Genomic DNA, 20343 nt, shown 5'->3' on the forward strand with positions numbered 1-20343 from the left:
CATGGAGTTTGCACACACTCCCTGCGTCTGCGTGAGTTTTCTCCCAAAGACGTGCAGGTTAGGTTGATTGGCTATACTAAATTGACCCTCGTGTCAGGGGGATTAGCAGGGTAAATATGTGGGGTTGTGGGAATAGTAAGAAGTCTCACAACATCTGGTTAAAGTCCAACAGGTTTATTTGGACTTGTTGAACTTTAACCTGGTGTTGTGAGACTTCTTACTGTGCTCACACCAGTCCAATGCCGGCATCTCCACATCGTGGTTACAGGAATAGGGCTTGGGTGGGATTGTGGTCGGTGCAGACTCAATGGGCCGAATGGCCTCCTTCTGCATTGTAGAGATTGTATGACATCCTTGTGGGTCTGTTTCTAGGCCTGACAAAGATAGCCTAGAGGTCTAAGTTAGACACAGCCAATGTGGGTAATCATTCGGTGTTGAGAGTACAGGAAATACTAAGATTTTTTCTATTTATAAATAAATTTGCACTCTTTTAAAAAGGGAGCTTTTTATCAAATTAAAATAATTTAACCAATGAAGAGTTAAAACATTTCCAACACTCCTTAATGAAGTGGTATCACAGGGTGGGACCAATGCTTTGGGAGATGTAAAAGCTGCAGTTCACCTGGGAGATTGGGCCCAGCCTATCATGGGTTGGCTGTACTCTGGACGGAGGTGATCCACATTCAGCTTGGAATTGATGACAAATCTAAAGCCATTACAGCAAGTCCAGAGTCATAGCTCAAGTTTTCTCATCTATGCATTACTTAGAAATAAGAATAATGAAGCGTACTATTTGCTTCAAATACTTGGGCTCGTTGTTTAACTGTTTACTTCCCTCACAATATCATGCAGAATGCAATATAGAGAATACGAACAGAAGCATCGCCAAAAATCTGCCCAACTTTACTGTCTACTCCCCCTCATGATACAGGAAATGGTGTTCAAACCAAATATTTCATTAGTCACTTTCAACCAACGGGAATGTTTCAATCAGATGATGTAGCTCCCATGATGAGCTAGTGGGTAAAGGTATTACCTGGTGCAGTATTGAAACACGGAGAACAAACAACTGATGCACTTCCCAAAGAGAGCCTTAACCAAGGTAGCAATTAAATTTACCAACTTTAGCCTCGGTGTCTCAGTCTAGACAAGTGAGGAGGGAATAAATTATAATTAGGGTTTCCATTCATATCTGCTACCCAATGATACTTCGTGAAAAGTGTGTACATGGATTTCAGACAAGGGCAGAATCAGACTGCATGCCCCACCACCACCACCACCCCATGGTTTTATAATTGACTGACGCTAAAACTCCGAAATGAAAAATTGTCATGTGCGTCAACAGATTGCCGGCATCCTTGAATCTGTAACCAAGCCCAAATTAGCATTTTCAGCATCTTCTGGTTAATTTTGTGTGCATCATGGTGAAGGGCAACAGTGCTGGAAAAGTGCTCCATTGTTACTTGTTTGAGAATAACTGGCAAATGATTTTTTTTTGCAAGGTCAAAACTCCAATTCAACAGGGCTTAGTATTTTGTACGATACCCTTTAACACCCACATGCCAACGAGACGATTTGGAATCAATTCCAGGGAAAGCCAAACTGTTCTGAAAGAAAGCCGAGTTTTCCAGTAAGTTTCTGTGAAGGGTAAAGACTCAATTGGAAAGAAACAAAGAAACTTTGCAAATTTTTTTATTACGATTGCAATATACTGAAAGAGAAAAATCATACAAAAAAAATCAGTTAGTAATCTAATTGTAATTTTTATCAAAAAGTAGTTATCTTCGTATAATGTAGTGTGAAAATATAAGCAAACAATGAATCAAACTATCAGAATATTATACAAAAATACTTTGAAGTTTCAAAGGGAAGTAAGACAATGCTCCAAAGGATACTTTATTCCATACATGGTCCCATTTGATACAGTACACTTCTTTGTTTGAAAATTGCTTAAAAGGGAAATGTCAATATTTCTGAAACAGTGCATGAGACAGCAATTTTTAAAAAAACAAAAACAGCACTTTTTAAATCCACAGTACAGCGTAACTAAATACCACAGTATTCCCCAATCCAGTGTGACCAAAGGGTTACTTCAAAACTCTTAATACATGCTTCCACAAAGTAAATATTGTTAACTGAAGTTTTTGGAAATGAAGATTTACTGTCACATTTTGATAGATGCTGGGAAAGGTTCATACTAATTATATACCTGCGAATTCTAAAAGTGTGCTTACCACTTGGGAAACACTACAGGGGAGGGATTCCCCTCCCCTGTAAGTGGTCTTGATTTGCAAAGTAACATTACTGGAGGTTGCTGGGCTCCCACTGTGGTGTGCCATAGCCATACCGACAAAAGTCCATAAATAATCCCACAAAAATCAACCGCACTGCGACAAAAATGAGATCTTAGTTTTGCAGGGGAAACAGAAGGTTTGGGTCAAAAGTGTCAGCCTTGAAACTCTCATTTTTGAAAGTCCCAAGTTCCATTAGACTCCAAATCCCAGACTACTCCATCACAGTTCCAGACAAAAGAGCAAGTACTGTTAAAGTAATTGAGAAACAGCCAGGGTGAGGGGCAAGAAATCAAGTAAACTGTGGACCAGCATTGTTTCTTTCAATCCATCCAATTTCATAGAAACCGAACAGGGCTCAGCTGATGCACAATCTGCCCAACCTGAAGTAGAATATAGTTTTACTACCAGAAGGCATTATGTAGAGCACCTAGAGCAGAGAGCTCATTACTACTTTGAATAACTGGGGGGTTTGGAATCAAATGTGGGGAAGTGCTGGGTGTTGAGCTCACAGGGACAGGACATTAGTGGTATAATGCCCATTGGCCAGTCTAGCCCACATAACATGTAGTGGACCAGGATTTTCAATAGATACAAACAGATTTTCATCAAAATGATATACTGTACTGGTCCTGGATAAACAGGACATATTCAATGCACTTTACTGAAAACCGCTGTCGTTAGGCAGCTACATTCCTGACCTGATTAAAATCACACATTTAAATTCTGGAAGGATGAGGTAGGACAAGAGAATAAAATCTTATATTAAGCAAAGTGGGGCACAAATTATTACATTTCTTCAAAGCAGCTATTCTTACAGAGGACCGTGGGTGATTTGGATAGGGCGAGGTTGGTTTGGACTGGATTCAATTAAATTGGGTTGCTCACTCTTCACATAATAGAACTCTCATCTACATTACTGATGGAGTACTGAGAGGGAGGCAAACCAAACTCAAAATCCAGCACAATCAGGCTGTCAAATGCAGCAGCAACATTTTGAATTTTGAGTAACTGGGCTTCTGGCCATAGATTGGGACTTTACATGTTTTATATAAATGATGTGCATTATTGTCTTTTAAATTCAGAAACTTAGTATTAATAACACATGCACGTATACTTGGTCACAAGTAGCTATATACAGAAAGAATTCCTGTGCTTATAGCATCTGGCAGTTTATAGGATATGTACATGCAAAAAGCAAACTGTCTCGATTTTCTTTACAAAGTGTCACAAATAAACAATGGATTGGAAAGGTATGATTATCACAGTGGGCAACTCTTTCGCATCCTACAGACCATATCTGTACAAACTGTAGCATGTGCCTGTCTCCCTTACACTACAAACTCAATGGCTCTATCCCTTACTATGCTTCCTGCACACAGTACAACGATCCAAGCTACCTATTCAATGGGCAATAAAACATTATTGTCTAATGCTCAGTAACTGAACAGATACATTCCTTTATTATGACAATTTTGCATACCACTAAAAAGCTGCAGGGAGTATGTATTTAACTGCAACACAAAAATAAGAGTCAGCTAATCCATGTGAACTCTCTCATTAAGGTGTTGAAGCAACAGATACCTACAGTGCTTGGGTTAACACCCGCCTGGACGAGTGCCACAGTTATGCGGAGACTTGTCCTTTCTATCTGCAAGAGGTGGCATTGGGGATCACGAAAACTAAGATAGCCTCAAAGGGACAAAGATCTATTTCAATTGGGAACAGGGCAGCTTTGAGATTAGCTTTGAAGCTATTCTCAGATTGCTCGCCTACTTACAAAGGGACATTTCTACCCTTACGAAGAACTCAGTGAGTTCGGTGTGACGCAGGGAGTTCAAATGGCACAAGGTCTTGGCTTTCACAGGGTTTATTCTCTTCTGCTAATTCCCAATCTAGATCTGCTCCTGCAAGTACTAAGATAATGCCTTTTCCAATTCAAAAATAGTAGGGGATTTTGGTTAAAATAATTGGAAATGAGAAAATTTGCAGGGGAAGGGTTAAAACTTGAAGCATCAAACCATCAGTCAGCCTGTTTGACTTGTTCAATGGTGTTGGTAAGATTAAAAGTGGAGTTTTCAATCTGTACCCAATAGTGCTTTTTAATCAAAACAATTCGCCTCATTAATCAATATCCTATTGCTGAGCCCTTTATTCAGCAAAGAGCTCTAACTTTCTAGACCTCTTTTATGTTATTTCAGCACTTTAATGCGTTGAAAGGAGAGAGGACGAGAGGGTTGGGGTGGGGGTGGAGGAGGAGGAGGTGGCTGGATCACAGGAATGACTGACAAATAAAAACTTAACCATTTAAACATTTTTTTAAATATAAAGCTAACATTTAACCTAAATGCAAAATCAGTTATTATGCAACAGAAATTATTCCTAAATCAGGTAAGAAAAACTTAACCACTCAACAAAGAATACAGTTAACTTTTTAAAATAACTCTGAAAAAAGTTAGCGCAAAATAAATATGAAAATGCTAGCGACCATTTCAAGGTGGTTTTCCTTTTCAGATTCTCAGCCCAAGTTTGTAACTGGATAATACATTTAATGAGCTCTTATAGAGTGTTCATAATTACATACACATTAAACCTTTCATTGAGGGAACAACAGAAATTCTGGGAAAAGAAAGCTGGAGGATTAACATGATCTGCGACCCTAACATCTTGCTGAGGAGATTCTAGTGTCATTTGTATATACGAGTATAAAAGTCTATAGTTTAAATTATTAGCTTTGATCTCTCAAGTCTTTAAGCAAGACAAGGTTAGTCAAATAAAATCCACACAGTATAGCTGGCTATTTTCAGCTACACATACAGTACTTGTAACTGGAGATATCTGGGTAGGACAACAGAGATGTAAGTGAGTAGTTTCTTATGTCCATTATCTCCTCTTTAGTTTCCTCTTTCCAAGATCACCAGAGTGCATCCATTTTGCTAGTTTGAAAAGGCTGAACATATCTTCCAGCACATGTACACAGCTTCTCAATCAGCTGTTCCTTACCCAACAAGCTGAAGGCGAGTTAAAATAAGTCAAAGACGACAACTGTATTTCAAAATTCTGCTGCTATCCTCTTTTAGGTCACTATAACCATTTGGAAGTACAGTTCTCGAGGTACGCCTCAGATACCTCATCGTGCCAGGTAAGCTGGACCTTCTGACAATGGAGATAAAGGTGAACTGCTTTGCTGTAATCATTTTAATAGGTGCAATGAGCTGCAAGTACCTGAGGGAATTATTAATACCTCCATTGCCAGAGTTTACAGGGATTAATTTACACTAAAGTCAGTACTAAAAATAATACAAATACAAACATTTAGAGACGATAGTTTAAAGTCAGTTATTAAAAGCGGCTGCATTGGTTTAAGGAAAATTAATGCATCAAAACAGAAATTGCACATGGCCAATTCAGAATGAGAGAGGCAGTGTCTTAAGTCTAATTCATTGAATCCACGTTCATAACAATTATAGTTTTAAATAGTCTCAAGAGGTGCGATCAGATCACCTTTGTGTAAAAACCAGAAGTAACCAGACTCTGTGTTGCTGCTTTGTTCTCATCCTCCAAACTGACCCAGTGCACTGTCTGTCTTGCAAGTTAAGTCCTGAGGTCTCTTTACAAACAGAAATAGCGTTTTTTTAAATGCTATGGACCTATCGCACGTTGTGTTTGTCATCAATACATTACAGCGTGATTCAACATCATCTGCGCAGATATATTCTGGAAACAAGGGTATTGTTTTCAAAAGGACAAGCACATTTAAAAAAAACTTTGAATATAGTTCAAGCAAACCAAAAGAAACAGGCTGTCATTCAGAAACATCCCTACGCTGTTCGCATGTACAATCAATATGTAAAGGAAACTAGATGAGGCAAAGGATGTACAGAATTCGAGAAATATCCCTGATAAGATCAGTTTGTGGTTAAGGTCAAGTTTTCTTCTTTGGCAAATTAGAGTTGACCTCATCAGAGTTCCACAGTATTTAGTAGTCAAATGTGTGCAATTACAGACATTCCAACTGAACAGAAAACCCACGTCCCGAGTTTCTGTTTAAATTGGGCAGAAACAAGGGCAAGCAAAAGGATAGGAGACTGGCCCCCACAGGGAAAATTCCTTCTGGCTGAGTTTTAAGGGGTCCCGCCTATGCTCACAAATCCTCAAGCAGCACCTTGGAGTATAACATTGTTACTTCACAGTATCTTTCTGAAGATTTGTCCATTGTTCAGTTATGGGTAAGTTCTCCATGGGAGCGGTGACAAATGTGAGCCTTTTGCACTCTCCTCTAGTGTTTAAGACCATGACGGGCAGAAGTCGAATATCAAAGTTAAGCTACCTTTTATAACTCTACTGGGATCAGTCTGATTCAGCAGTTTATTATACAAAATGCTCCCTGAGCACAACTCCCATTTTTCTCTGAGAGAGATTCTGAATGCATGTTAAACAGTAGAATCATTCAATTTCTGAGTGTTTTAGTTTCTGCTTTAAAGGAAGTGCTTCCCTGCTCAAAGCAAATACCGAATGACAAATTGTAGCCACAGTCGTTTCTGGAATGGACACCCCTACCCTCCACCTACGACAAGCTTCAATGCAACTAGGCTTGAATTACACCACCCTGCTACTCTTGGCCATGTTACATCAGGAGCTGTGAGGAGGCCAAGTGATCTACCCCTCCCTCATCTCTCTTCATACAGGGAGAGGAGAGAAAAACAAATCAGGACACATCATTGCCATCTGGTCATCCTCATGGGGATCATCACTAATTGCTCAGAGTGGTAAGACAAGGATATAGAGATAGTTTATAATCCTCCCTCTTGACCACAGTTGACGCGTAGCTCAAAGATTTGGAAAGTTTGGCGTGGGAGAAAGAAACTTTAACAGCATAGTGAGTGCAGGTGCAACCTTGCATATTGTCAAGCTGAACTCCAGCATTAGTAAATCCATGAGAGATAACTTGCCCCACCTTTAACTTAACTGCTAAAGCAATTCACATTCGCTTTTCAGAGTAAACTGTAGAGAGGTGAGAGGGAGAGAACGTTGATGTGTTGGAAGACAGTCTACGCATTACTACCTCATCATAAGGCAAGTTAGGTAGCACTGAAGTCCGCAGGAGGTGATTATACATTTGCTGGGAATGGGAAGCAAGAAGTTGTCGATGTTGCACAGAACCAGGAACCATAACAGGAAGGCCAGGGGTTAATACTGGCATCATAACTGCATCGGACTTGCGTGTCTTTGCAGAATTTTTATTCAAATCAACCAACTGAAAATGTGCTCCAAATTTTTCCGCCATATTATGAAGTTCCGGATGATAGCCTCCTAGAAGATAAGGGCTTGTCTGTGTTCCTTTCTTATTGTCTACTTGACTCACTGAGGATACAGCCTGATGATTGGACTGGTTTAACTCTTGGCCTCGTTCAGGCTTTTCTTCTTGGCTGACTTGATCCACCCGAGAGTTAAGCGACTTTTTTCCTGATGGCTCCTCTACCTCCTTTCTTGACTCATCTAGTCGGTGTGCATGAAGGCTTTGCTTAACTGATGACATGCTACTTGATGGAAATGCTCTGTTTATGGAACTTTTTTGCAACTCTGTTTGACAGTTCTTTGTTCCGTCCAAAACTAAGGCTGTTCCAAGTGGTGCATGAGGCCCACTTTGTGCTGGAGACCTTTGGTCTTTGTCTGTTGTAGTAATTGTTTCAGAGACAGCAGATAAGGAAGACAACTGGGACATATCTGTAGGATGTTTGTCTACTGTCTCAGAGCTCAATCGTGTTTTTGTGTCTTGAGTGCTGTCTGAACTTGTGGAAGTATGATCAGGCTTTTGGACTTTAGGATATTTTGGTAGACTTAAGTCTGTGGGTAGATCATCAGACACAACTCCAGAACTGAAGCTCTTGGGTGATGAACTAAGTGACTCAGCACCAGAGCTATGATCGGAATGAATAGATTCTCTTCTCTGGTCACTCACCTCTGTGCTGCAACAGGAGTCCAGCCTCAGTTTCTTGGTTGGTTGTTCATTTTTGTGATGGCTTTCCCTGTTCTCACAAAGATTTTGCGAAGGTTTAGGAAGCAGATAAAGAGGGACACTCTTATTTGACAAACAGACTGGTGCATCCATGAAGTCTGCAGTTCTCTTTCCTGGAGAACTTCTATTTGACTTACTGAGGTTTAATGGAGAGGACTGTTCCCTGTATTGCATTGAAGGCTCGATCTGTAGTGGTGACTGTTTGTTGGATAAATTCTGAGGTAAAATTTCACACAGCTGTCCTTTCCGATCATACATATAGCTGCTGTCCATGGACTTGCTTAAATTCAATCCTTCCTCTACCAAACCCCTCTTCATCGGGCGACTTAATGAATCTCCGTGCTGACTATTCACAATTATTCCCTCAAATGCTACTGTCCTTAGGTTACCTTTGCGTTCTTCCCTTGAATCTGCAATATGTTTGGCAGAATTCGAGTTACTTAACAGGGGTAGAGGAGACCTATTCCCTTTCACCAGTCGAATTCCATTCACTTGTCCAAAACAAAGCTTCTTTGCTGTTTGAGGATCACATTCTGAGTCTTCGTGACTAAGCCCAACAACATTTTGTGCTTCACTCTCGCTCAGAGTTTTGCAGTACACATTGCTATCCAGTTTGATGCTCTGTGATTGTTCCATTTTGAGTGCCCTGTGCAAAGCAGGTCTAGATACATCTTTGGATGTGGTCAAGCCCAGCCTGCTTTTAAGGACATCAAGAGGTGAAATGCCTTCAGGTAACTGGAAGTTCAGTATACCAGAGTGAAGGTGCTGGAACATTGCAGATGGAAAAATGGACTTACTGCCCTCTGTGCCAATGTGCAGACTTTGTTTAACACTAGGGCCATTGGACAAGTCCTGGGGCTGCAGGGGTGACTTGTGGCTTTTTCCTGCATTTGAGCACACTCTATTTTTCTGATTTTTTACTTTTTGATCATGCAATCTGCGTGTTTCAATCTCAGACATCTCACCCTTTCCTAGCCCTGTAGGAGGGAGATTCTTGCTTCTGGGATATTCCCCTGCAATTGATGCACCATCATCTTGGGTTTTACATTTTAGAGTATGTATCCGTTTGTCTTGGGAGTTGCCCTGAGTACCTGTGTGTTGAGCAGTGATAGTCCTTTGGCTTTTCTCTTGGCATCTTTCAGCACTTGCTGGATGACTCTGAAAAAGAAAGGGAAAATGGTTTAATTCTTTAAAATCCCATTTCACTCTCTTCAGTTTATCTATTCCCACCATCTCCAACTTTCTACCCAAGCACTAACTGTCACTATGACACTGTTTCACAAACAGTAACACAAAATGCAGCCGAAATAGCCTCTTGGCCATCTGACTGCCAATAGCATATTCAACTCTGAACTCATCATTGTGTATGTAATCCAATCCTGTTCCTGTCAATTATCTCATGTGTGTACACTCCAGCTAAGGTTAACTGGATAGCCATCCAAAGCAGAAATCCACAAATATAAAGAACAAAGAAAATTACAGCACAGGAACAGGCCCATCAGTCCTCCAAGCCTGCTCCGACCATGCTGCCCGACTTAACTAAAACCCCCTACCCTTCCGGGGACCATATCCCTCTATTCCCATCCTATTCATGTACTTGTCAAGACGCCCCTTAAAAGTCACTACTATATCCGCTTCCACTACCTCCCCCTGCAACGAGTTCCAGGCACCCGTTACTCTTTGTGTAAAAAATCTGCCTCGTACATCTCCTTTAAACCTTGCCCCTCGCACCTTAAACCCATGCCCCCTAGTAATTGACTCTTCCACCCTGGGAAAAAGCTTCTGACTGTCCACTCTGTCCATGCCTCTCATAATCTTGTAGACTTCCATCAGGTCTCCCCTCAACCTCCGTCGCTCCAGTGAGAACAAACCAAGTTTCTCCAATCTCTCCTCATAGCTAATGCCCTCCATACCAGGTAACATCCTGGTAAATCTTTTCTGTACCCTCTCCAAAGCCTCCACATGCTTCTGGTAGTGTGGCAACCAGAATTGAACACTATATTCCAAGTGCAGCCTAACTAAGGTTCTATAAAGCTGCAATATGACTTGCCAATTTTTAAACTCAATACCCCGGCCGATGAAGGCAAACATGCCACATGCCTTCTTGACTACTTTCTCCACCTGCATTGCCGCTTTCAGTGACCTGTGTATTTGTACACCCAGATCCCTTTGCCTATCAATACTCGTAAGAGTTCTGCCATTTACTGTATATTTCCTATCTGTATTAGACCTTCCAAAATGCATTACCTCACATTTGTCCGGATTAAACTCCATCTGCCATCACTCCGCCCAAGCCTCCAACTGATCTATATCCTGCTGTATCCTCTGACGGTCCTCACTGCTATCTGCAAATCCACCAACCTTTGTGTTTCCGCAAACTTACTAATCAATCCAGTTACATTTTCCTCCAAATCATTTATATATATTACAAACAGCAAAGGTCCCAGCACTGATCCCTGAGGAACACCATTTATCACAGCCCTCCATTCAGAAACACACCCTTCCACTGCTACCTTCTGTCTTCTTTGACCGAGCCAGTTTTGTATCCACCTTGCCAGCTCACCTCTGATCCCATGCGACTCCACCTTCTGCACCAGTCTGCCAATGAGGGACCTTGTCAAAGGCCTTACTGAAGTCCATGTAGACAACATCCACTGTCCTACCCTCATCAATCATCTTCATCACTTCCTCGAAAAACTCGATCAAGTTCGTGAGACATGACCTCCCCTTCACAAAACCACGTTGCCTCTCACTAATACGTCCACTTATTTCCAAGTAGGAATAAATCCTGTCTCGAAGAATCCTCTCCAATAATTTCCCTACCACTGATGTAAGGCTCACCTGTAATTACCTGGATTATTCTTGCTACCCTTCTTAAACAAAGGAACAACATTGGCTACCTCTATATAGAGGTTAACTTTAGTGCCAGTATCACCAGTGACCAGTTGACACTAACTAACACAGCATAGATGTGCAAATAAAACCTGAGACCATTGTTCCCTCTAAGCTGTGTGGTTGCGCAATGGTGCAGAACTTACTATGCAGCAGACAAATAGGCTTGTACAAGAGCAAGTCCCTTTTTGAGATATGCACATGCGCAGCAATCCTAAAGAGACTGTGCAGTGCCATGAAGAGATGGAGAAATTAAAGGGAACTTTACCTGGGACACTCCTGTTAGATATGACTCAGTACTATGAATTTGCCTATTGATGGTGGCACAGTGGTTAGCACTGCTACCTCACAGGGTCAGACACTGGGTTCAATTCCCGGCTTGGGTCACTGTCTGTGTGGAGTTTGCACATTCTCCCTGTGGCTGCGTGGGTTTCCTCCGGGTGCTCCGGTTTTCTCCCACAGTCCAAAGATGTGCGGGTTAGGTGAGTTGGCCATGCTAAATTGCCCCTTTGTGTCAGGATACTAGCTAGGGTAAATACATGGGGTTATGGGGATAGGGCCTGGGTGGGATTATGGTCAGTGCAGACTCAATGGGCCGAACAGCCGCCTTCTGCACTGTAGGATTCTATGATTCAGTACAATCTTTTAAATTTGGATGGGGAGGAGCTAGGATCCTATAACATTTATAAAAAGATAGTTAAAAATTCAGATTTAGTTTCCCCAAATTTAAATATGCCGAACAAACATCTATTTCCTCCGTTACTTTAACTCCCGACATGTGCATGTAACAAGCAGCAATGTTTGCATTGGGAGCCACAAATCCAATTCCTACTTGATGCTTTCCTTGCAAATTTAGGAAGGATCAAAAAGACTTCTTTTTCGCTTTGAAGTCATCTTTACAGTTGGGCAGTTTCCCATACGATGAGTATTCCTGTAAGAATCTGTCAAACATCCATTCATATTGTGAAGGAAATTGCTTACAAGTGCACCAACTGGATCAGTCTAATCACTAATAAAGTTTTGATAAGTGCTGCTTTTTCTTCCAGCTTAGAAACTTAGCAAACAAACACAACAGGTGGCTGAAGCATGCATGACAGATTCAGGTCTTAGCAACAAATACTGGTAGAACAGGAATGTATGCCTAATTTTCCTCATGGCAAATTCCCAATCTCAGCCACGCAATCATAGGGAGAAATAAAAGGAGACGCTACCCAGTAAAGAGAGAAAACAGGCAGGACAATCACTAGCTGCTTTACCTGTAATCAAAACAGAGGCAACGAGAAGGTTTAAGGATAAATTAGGCTGGTGACTGAAGGAAAGGAAACTAAATGATAGTAAAAGTTTTTATAAATATATAAAAAGGAATAGAGTGGCTAGAGTGAATGTTGGACCCTTGGAGGACGAGAGGGGGGAGTTAATAGTGGGAAATGAGGATATGGCTGAGTCTTTAAATAAGTTTTTTGTGTCGGTCTTCACGGTGGAGGACACAAATAGTTTGCCAAATATTAACGATAGAGGGTTGGCAGCAGGAGAAATACTTAATACAATTAATGTTACCAGAGAGGCAGTGCTGGGTAGACTAATGGGACTGAAGGTGGACAAGTCCCCGGGTCCGGATGGAATGCATCCCAGGGTATTGAAAGAAATGTCAGAGGTAATAGTGGATGCGTTAGTGATTATTTATCAAAACTCGTTGCATTCTGGGGTAGTGCCGGTTGATTGGAAAACGGCTAATGTTACGCCGCTGTTTAAAAAAGGAAGGAGACAAAAGGCGGGTAACTATAGGCCGGTCAGCTTAACGTCTGTAGTAGGGAAAATGCTGGAATCCATTATTAAAGAGGAGATAGCAGGGCATCTGGATAGAAATGGTTCGATCAATCAGACGCAGCATGGATTCATGAGGGGAAAGTCGTGCTTGACGAACATGTTGGATTTTTATGAAGATGTGACTAGGGCGGTTGATGGAGGAGAACCGGTGGATGCGGTGTTTTTGGATTTCCAAAAGGCGTTTGATAAGGTGCCCCATAAAAGGCTGCTGAAGAAGATTAGGGCACACGGAGTTGGGGGTAGTGTGTTAAAGTGGATTGGGGACTGGCTATCCGACAGGAAGCAAAGAGTCGGAATAAATGGGTGTTTTTCCGGTTGGAGGAAGGTAACTAGTGGCGTGCCGCAGGGATCGGTACTCGGGCCGCAACTGTTTACCATTTATATAGATGATCTGGAGGAGGGGACGGAGTGTAGGGTAACGAAGTTTGCAGACGACACAAAGATAAGTGGAAAAGTGAATCGTGTGGAGGACGGAGAAGATCTGCAGAGAGATTTGGACAGGCTGAGTGAGTGGGCGAGGATATGGCAAATGGAGTATAACGTTGAGAAATGCGAGGTTATACACTTTGGAGGAAATAATAACAAATGGGATTACTATCTCAATGGAAACAAATTAAAACATGCTACCGTGCAAAGGGACCTGGGGGTCCTTGTGCATGAGACGCAAAAGCCCAGTCTGCAGGTACAACGGGTGATCAAGAAGGCAAATGGGATGTTGGCCTATATTGCGAGGGGGATAGAATATAAAAGCAGGGATGTCTTGATGCACCTGTACAGGGCATTGGTGAGGCCGCAGCTGGAATACTGTGTGCAGTATTGGTCCCCTTATATGAGGAAGGATATATTGGCATTGGAGGGAGTGCAGAGAAGGTTCACCAGGTTGATACCGGAGATGAGGGGTTTGGATTATGAGGAGAGGCTGAGGAGATTGGGTTTGTACTCGTTGGAGTTTAGAAGGATGAGGGGGGATCTTATGGAGACTTATAAGATAATGCGGGGGCTGGATAGAGTGGAGGCGGAGAGATTCTTTCCACTTAGTAAGGAAGTTAAAACTAGAGGACACAGCCTCAAAATAAAGGGGGGTCGGTTTAAGACAGAGTTGAGGAGGAACTTCTTCTCCCAGAGGGTGGTGAATCTCTGGAATTCTCTGCCCACTGAGGTGGTGGAGGCTACCTCGCTGAATATGTTTAAGGCGCGGATGGATGGATTCCTGATCGGTAAGGGAATTAAGGGTTATGGGGATCAGGCGGGTAAGTGGTACTGATCCACGTCAGATCAGCCATGATCTTATTGAATGGCGGGGCAGGCTCGAGGGGCTAGATGGCCTACTCCTGCTCCTATTTCTTATGTTCTTATGTAAACAGGATACAGGAACAGGGCAGACACATGGGATTAGGACCACTGATCGTTCGGAGGATAAGAACCAACATACAGTGATTTCTCTACTATAATTTCTGTATAATTGCGCACCCCTAGTGGTAAATAATATGGCAGCACTTATATGGAACTGGGAGCTTGCTAATTTAAGAGTATAGAAAATAAATAAAAGGAATCTTACAGTAAATAAACTAAAAATATGACATCGTACATTGGGGCTCGCTCTGATGCCAGCTTGTAACCTACATACATTTATGACTCTGCCAACACTTTGTGCCACTTCGTAGTTATAAGGAAAATGGCACATGTAAAATGACTGCAAATTTACCTGCTGATTTTAAGTAACTAAGTTGCACTATATCACTCTGTCTCAATTAAAACCCAGCACAATGGTTGATGGAAAACATTCAGTCGAATACAGAGGCCTCTATCGGTCACCCTGGAAAAAGGACTTTGCTAATGACTCGAGCTGCGCAATATATATGTCAAGCGGAGGTTACAAGAGCTTTTTCCACATTGAGTGAGGGAGGCTTTTTGAAGAAGAAAGAGCATTGTATACCATGATCCCGGCTGTAAATCGGTATCCAGTGAAACGAGGGAAATCTCACCTCTTTCTGTAACATTGGAGTTGATTCTTGAAGTTTTTTCACTTTCAAGTTCAGCTCCCCGTTTTTCGCTTTTACATCTTTCTCAGAGTCCTCAGATGTGCTTGTAGTGTGCTTGCGTGGTTTGGCTGGTGGCAGTGGTTTGTGCTCCTCCCCTTTGAGGTAGCGTTCATATGGAAGGATCAGCCTGCAGAGAAACAGCATCAGGTATCACCTCACTTACTGAATAGCTTTAATCATCATTCTCACAGCTTTCCCCAAACCAAACTCCAGAAGTAATTGCACACATCGCAGGACTCAAACAACATCAATTTACCCATGGGTTCTCTAAAGCGGTCAAATGTTGATGCTGTCAAATTTACGTCCAGCATACCAGGGTCCTTCCTGGTGCCTTATTCAGCCCCACATTTCTAGTTGTTTCATTGTGGGAGCTGGAATCATCCTAGTTAGCATTCACCCCTCCAATATTTCTTCATATCACATAACAACTGGAGCCTGACAGCATTGACAAATCAATAAATATTCTTGTGAACCATTAGATAGGGAGTGGTTGCCGAAGTGGAGCCCTGTTAATCTGACCTTCATTACACAGGCAACTTGATCCTACTTTCAAGGTTGCCGAGTTTCAGTTATGTAAACCTGGAGATTTGAAAAGGCCTGGGTTTATTGCATTAACCTCCGCACCTAATTCAGAATACTCAAGATCTCTCAGTATCAATGTTCAATATATATATTAAAAATAATGGCAATAGAGGGATTATATCCAGTCCCTGGGTTCCTCAGATACACCTAAATGGTCGAGGCAAAAGATTGAATATCTCTGAACTGGGTGGTATGTTGTGGGTATGAGTTTTTTTTGACTGTTCGTACCTTTGCGGGTCCCTTAAGCTATGCTGAGCAGAAAATCGCTCATGTAACCCACAACTCCACAGCACTGTAGGGTTTGAGCATCTCACAGGTATTCTTACTAGACAATAACAAAAATATGGGAAGTCACCTCCAATTCCCGTCATGTGCACTTTAATGGCTGCAGCATAATTTTGAAAGAATGACTCAAAAAGCAGATGAAATTCACTGAAGAATAAATTATAGCTCAATTTTTTTTAAAAATCATACAAATTAGGCTGCAAATCAGATGATTTCTAGTTAACTTCCAACTATCTCAGGAGGGGTTTGAACTTTGGATCAGTATTTGTGCTTTATTTGAGCTGGACAAGGTTACCTTTAAAGTCTTTTTACACTGGCACCTGGACTGCATTAGGCAGGCACCTACCTGTCCATGGTGCGCACAACAGACCCCTCTATCCCCTCATTCACAGGCCAGACACAGCAAACTCCTCTCACCTTCCCCGCTCTCCCTTACAGGCCACAGACAGCACACTCTTCTCGCTCCTCTCCACCCCTTCCTCAATTCCATGACACAGGCTGGAGACAATCAGAAATCATCTGATTTGCAGCCTAATTTGTATGATTTAAAAAAAAAATTGAGCTATAATTTATTCTTCAGTGAATTTCATCTGCTTTTTGAGTCATTCTTTCAAAATTATGCTCTTTAACCTGTGCTTGGCCCTCTCTCCACTCACAATGTCTGTACCTTTAAGACTTGATTACCTGTAAGGACTTGCATTCCAACCATTATCTTGTAAATTGAGTTTGTGTCTGTATATGACCTGTCTGTGAACACAAGTCCTCACTCACCTGATGAAGGAGCCCGAGACTCCGAAAGCTAGTGCTGCCAAATAAACCTGTTGGACTTTAACCTGGTGTTGTGAGACTTCTTACTCTTCATCAGAACAGAATAAAATTTCTTCATGACACTGTAATATCCTTACTAGAATGAACAATAACTTTGCTGGAGCAATCCTCCAGAAACCAGTTCTTCAGGACCTGCTTCTACATGCCTGAAAGTTTACAATGATTAACAGTTCATTTCCCTAAATATAGAATCTCAGAATTCAGATTGGAAACTGGTCATTCAGCTCAAATCCATAACAGGTTAACACCACAAGCTAGCCAAGCTTACGCACTATGCTGTTTGCTACCCAAGTACTTCAAGATACCTCCTTATTCATGCAAATATTTAGTTGCCTTTTAAAACAATTTCTTCATCTTGGCTCAGTTGTAATGCTTTTAACTCAGACAGAAGGCTACGATTTCAAGAGCTGCTGCAGAGATTTAAAACTATAATCTAGGCAGGCCCTTCAGTGCAGTTGGGGGGGAAATGCTGCATTGTCAGAGGTGGAGTCTTTCAGGTAAGACATTAAACGATTGCCCTCTCAGGTGACACTATTCGAAGAAGAGCAGAGGACTCCCTCTGGAGTCTTGACCAACATTTATCCATCAACCAACATAACTAAAACAGATTATCTGGTTATTTATTCTTTTCTGATGGTGGGCTCTTGCTCTGCATAGTTAGCTGCAATATTTCTTGCATTACAACAGCCGTTACACTTCCAAGTACTTCATTTGCCATGAAACACTTTGAGGAGTGCCTTGAGATCCTCCTGCAAGTTTCCTTTCTTTCTCACTGGTTAGTGGCAGAAAATCCATGGCAACATCAGATTGAGCCGACACTGCAAATGTCAATTAATGACCTTGATGTTGTCAGGTAAATTATAGCTTCTGCACTGAAGCAATAACACATTGAAAAGATAGGAGCACCCAGATATAGCTGCACATCTCTGTCGGGGTCTGTCATGTCAGGCATCCAGAGCATACCGTCCATCTGAGACCTCCATTGGGGGATGTGCATAAGTGCGAGCGTGTATGTGAACATCCAGTGTAAATGCTAGTGAATGGATGAATGAGTTAATAGGTAGGGTGGTAAAGGGGTTGAGGTAAGTGGTTGGAGTGGCAGGTGGATGAAGTGGATGTGATGGGTGAGTGAGTGAGAGGCCAGTTGGGTCAGGTTGGGAGGAGTAGTCAGGTTGGAGGTTAGTCAGGTCTGATTGGGAGTGGGGCAGAGAAATCAACGCGAGTGATTGGGAGAGTCAATAGTTACTCAGAAGTTAGAGTAGGATATACTGTCTATCAATTCCTGGGTAATTATCCAAATAAGTATGTTAGAACTCAGATTCCAAGACCTTTGTGGAGGGTCCCAGGGAACAAGGGAATTGACTGTTGGAAGTACATTGTGTGCATTGAGACTTCCGCGGGGTCCCAACATGCATTTTGGGGTTGTATGTGTGGTATCCGAAAATCAAGAGACCAGAAGATTTGGGGCTTATAGTATAAATGTTGCTTTACTGCTCTTCTTCAAATAATGGCATGGGATCTTTCTCCTTCATCTAAGAAGCTTTATAGAATCTTGATTTAATGTTTCATCTGATATCTGACTCTGGCAGTGGAAGAACTCCACAACATTGCACTAGGACTGGCAGGCAAGATGTGATTAAGTCACTGGAGAGCATCTTGAACTCGCAGCCTTCTGACACAGAGATGAATGTGCAACCAATGAGCCAAGGCTTACACTTTGGTTCACCTCTATTTCTTTTAGCAAGATTTAGTCTTTATGTGCTGTTAAGAAAAACGAAGCCACTTCGCGTCATTTCAAGATGAAACCATATCCAATTAACACAATGACAAAGATACAAAGTACATCATCATGTTTCACCGTTTTTCTTAGCAAACACTTCTTAATACAAAACTGTGCCTCTTTAAATTTCAATTATTTGAATAAATTTTAGTGTGGATCTTAATTTGCTGAAAAATTGAAAGTGCCTCAGTTTAATTCAGTTTGGCTCCAGGTTGCCTGCATCTTCTCTTGGGCTGAACCAAAAAGCTTTCGAATGCACTTTTCCAGGGACTGAATTCGCACTGCAGAAACGGACAGTTTGTGCTCCTGTGCCTCGAGGTAAAAGCTGTAACAGATTCTGGCATCAAGTCAGTTATGAAAGCCAGGCAACCCGGACCACCTCCACTTGGGTGGATATAAACCTAAGTTCCAGAGTACAAGACAGATGACTTCTTTCATCAACTTCGTACCATCTCATTATGCCCAGGTGCAATAGCTACTGATCTGATATCAGATTCTGTCCGTTGTTTGAAGAAGTTGAAGGTTTCACTGATAACTGAAGTCTTAAGAGTGCAGATTGACAGTGAGGTGTAATGTACTCTACCTCTCATAGTGTCTCCTGGTACAAGTGGCAGCGCTAGTGCTCCCTGGGTTACCACCCAGCTCATCATAGATATGTTTCCACAACCGACGGGCAGTTACCTGCAATAAGAAGTCAGGATATTTTTAATAACAGCCACCTCTAGCTTAAAGAAAATGAAAAGCTACATAACTTATAACTTGCAAATTTAAATTCCATTTTCCTTAAAGTACTGGTAAAGGGGGAGTTAGATACGACAGGTGCTACCCTAACATGTACTATTGGAAGCAGCATTCCATTGTGTATGTGAACAGAATCCTTAGGACCTTAAGATCAGAATAGATAGTTCCTCTGAACTCAAGTTACGAGCTACCCACGAAGAAACAAATTCGCTGAATACCACAGCTGTGACAAATTCAAACACTGAAGCAGGTCAGACTATGGAAGGATGCCTTAATTTAAGGGAGGCCAAAATAAATAATACTTTGGAATTTCCATTTCACTGTGGAAGAAGGAAGTTAAAGAGAATAGAAAAAATCCAGTGTGATTTTGTCCTCGATGATCAGTCAAACATCATTAAAGAAATATATCTTAATGGCATGGGGGTCGGATGCATCTGGGAAAAACCACCTTAGATAAGGGTAGAGAATTGGGAGTGTCAGAAAGATCCTCAAATGCGAACACAGATTTCTGAACTTAGCAACTTTTCCAATACAGTCATGAGTCAGAGTTCCAAGAATCATTTATTTCAAAACTAGTTACAAGGGTATGCCTTAACAGCCCCAACAAAATAAGAGGAAGGATACTCACCGCCTCGTATCCTCCAAGCCGTTGCGTGACAGTGAACATTATGAACAGATCAACTGATGAAACAAAAAGCATGTCAGAGTGGGTGAGCAGTGTATTTTCAGACATGTCAAATTCAATACCCTCTATTCATTGACTACATTAGAATGCACCCCTTGCCAGATACACTGCTTGAATTTACATTGAAACATTGAAAATAGAAGCAGGATTAGGCCATTTGGCCTCCTCCGCCATTCTTTTTGATCAAGTCTGATCATCAAATTCATTATCCTGACCCCGCTATCCACTCATACCCCTTGATCCCTTTAGTCCCAGACACACAGATGGTAATATTTAAGCATGAGAAAGAAGACGGTGCAATCTCCACAGTTGTAGTCCATGGTTCTACAGATAACATAATGGATGAAGTTGAGAGGGCAGTTGATGATGGT

General features: G+C 41.7%; 1 protein-coding gene across 1 annotated transcript in view; it reads right to left on the reverse strand.

The window, feature by feature from the left end:
* Positions 1–1683: 1683 nt before the first annotated feature.
* Positions 1684–20343, reverse strand: part of LOC144505211 (uncharacterized) — a 94380-nt gene continuing 75720 nt past the window's right edge. The window contains exons 8-11 of the mRNA XM_078231195.1: positions 19916–19968; positions 19130–19227; positions 15015–15198; positions 1684–9468 (exon numbers count right to left, since the gene is read on the reverse strand). Coding sequence (XP_078087321.1) covers positions 7273–9468; positions 15015–15198; positions 19130–19227; positions 19916–19968 — 2531 coding nt within the window. The 3' untranslated portion in view covers positions 1684–7272. The remainder of the gene's footprint in view (positions 9469–15014; positions 15199–19129; positions 19228–19915; positions 19969–20343) is intronic.

The sequence above is a fragment of the Mustelus asterias genome, chromosome 16, assembly GCF_964213995.1.
Source record: "Mustelus asterias chromosome 16, sMusAst1.hap1.1, whole genome shotgun sequence".
NCBI lineage: Eukaryota > Metazoa > Chordata > Chondrichthyes > Carcharhiniformes > Triakidae > Mustelus > Mustelus asterias.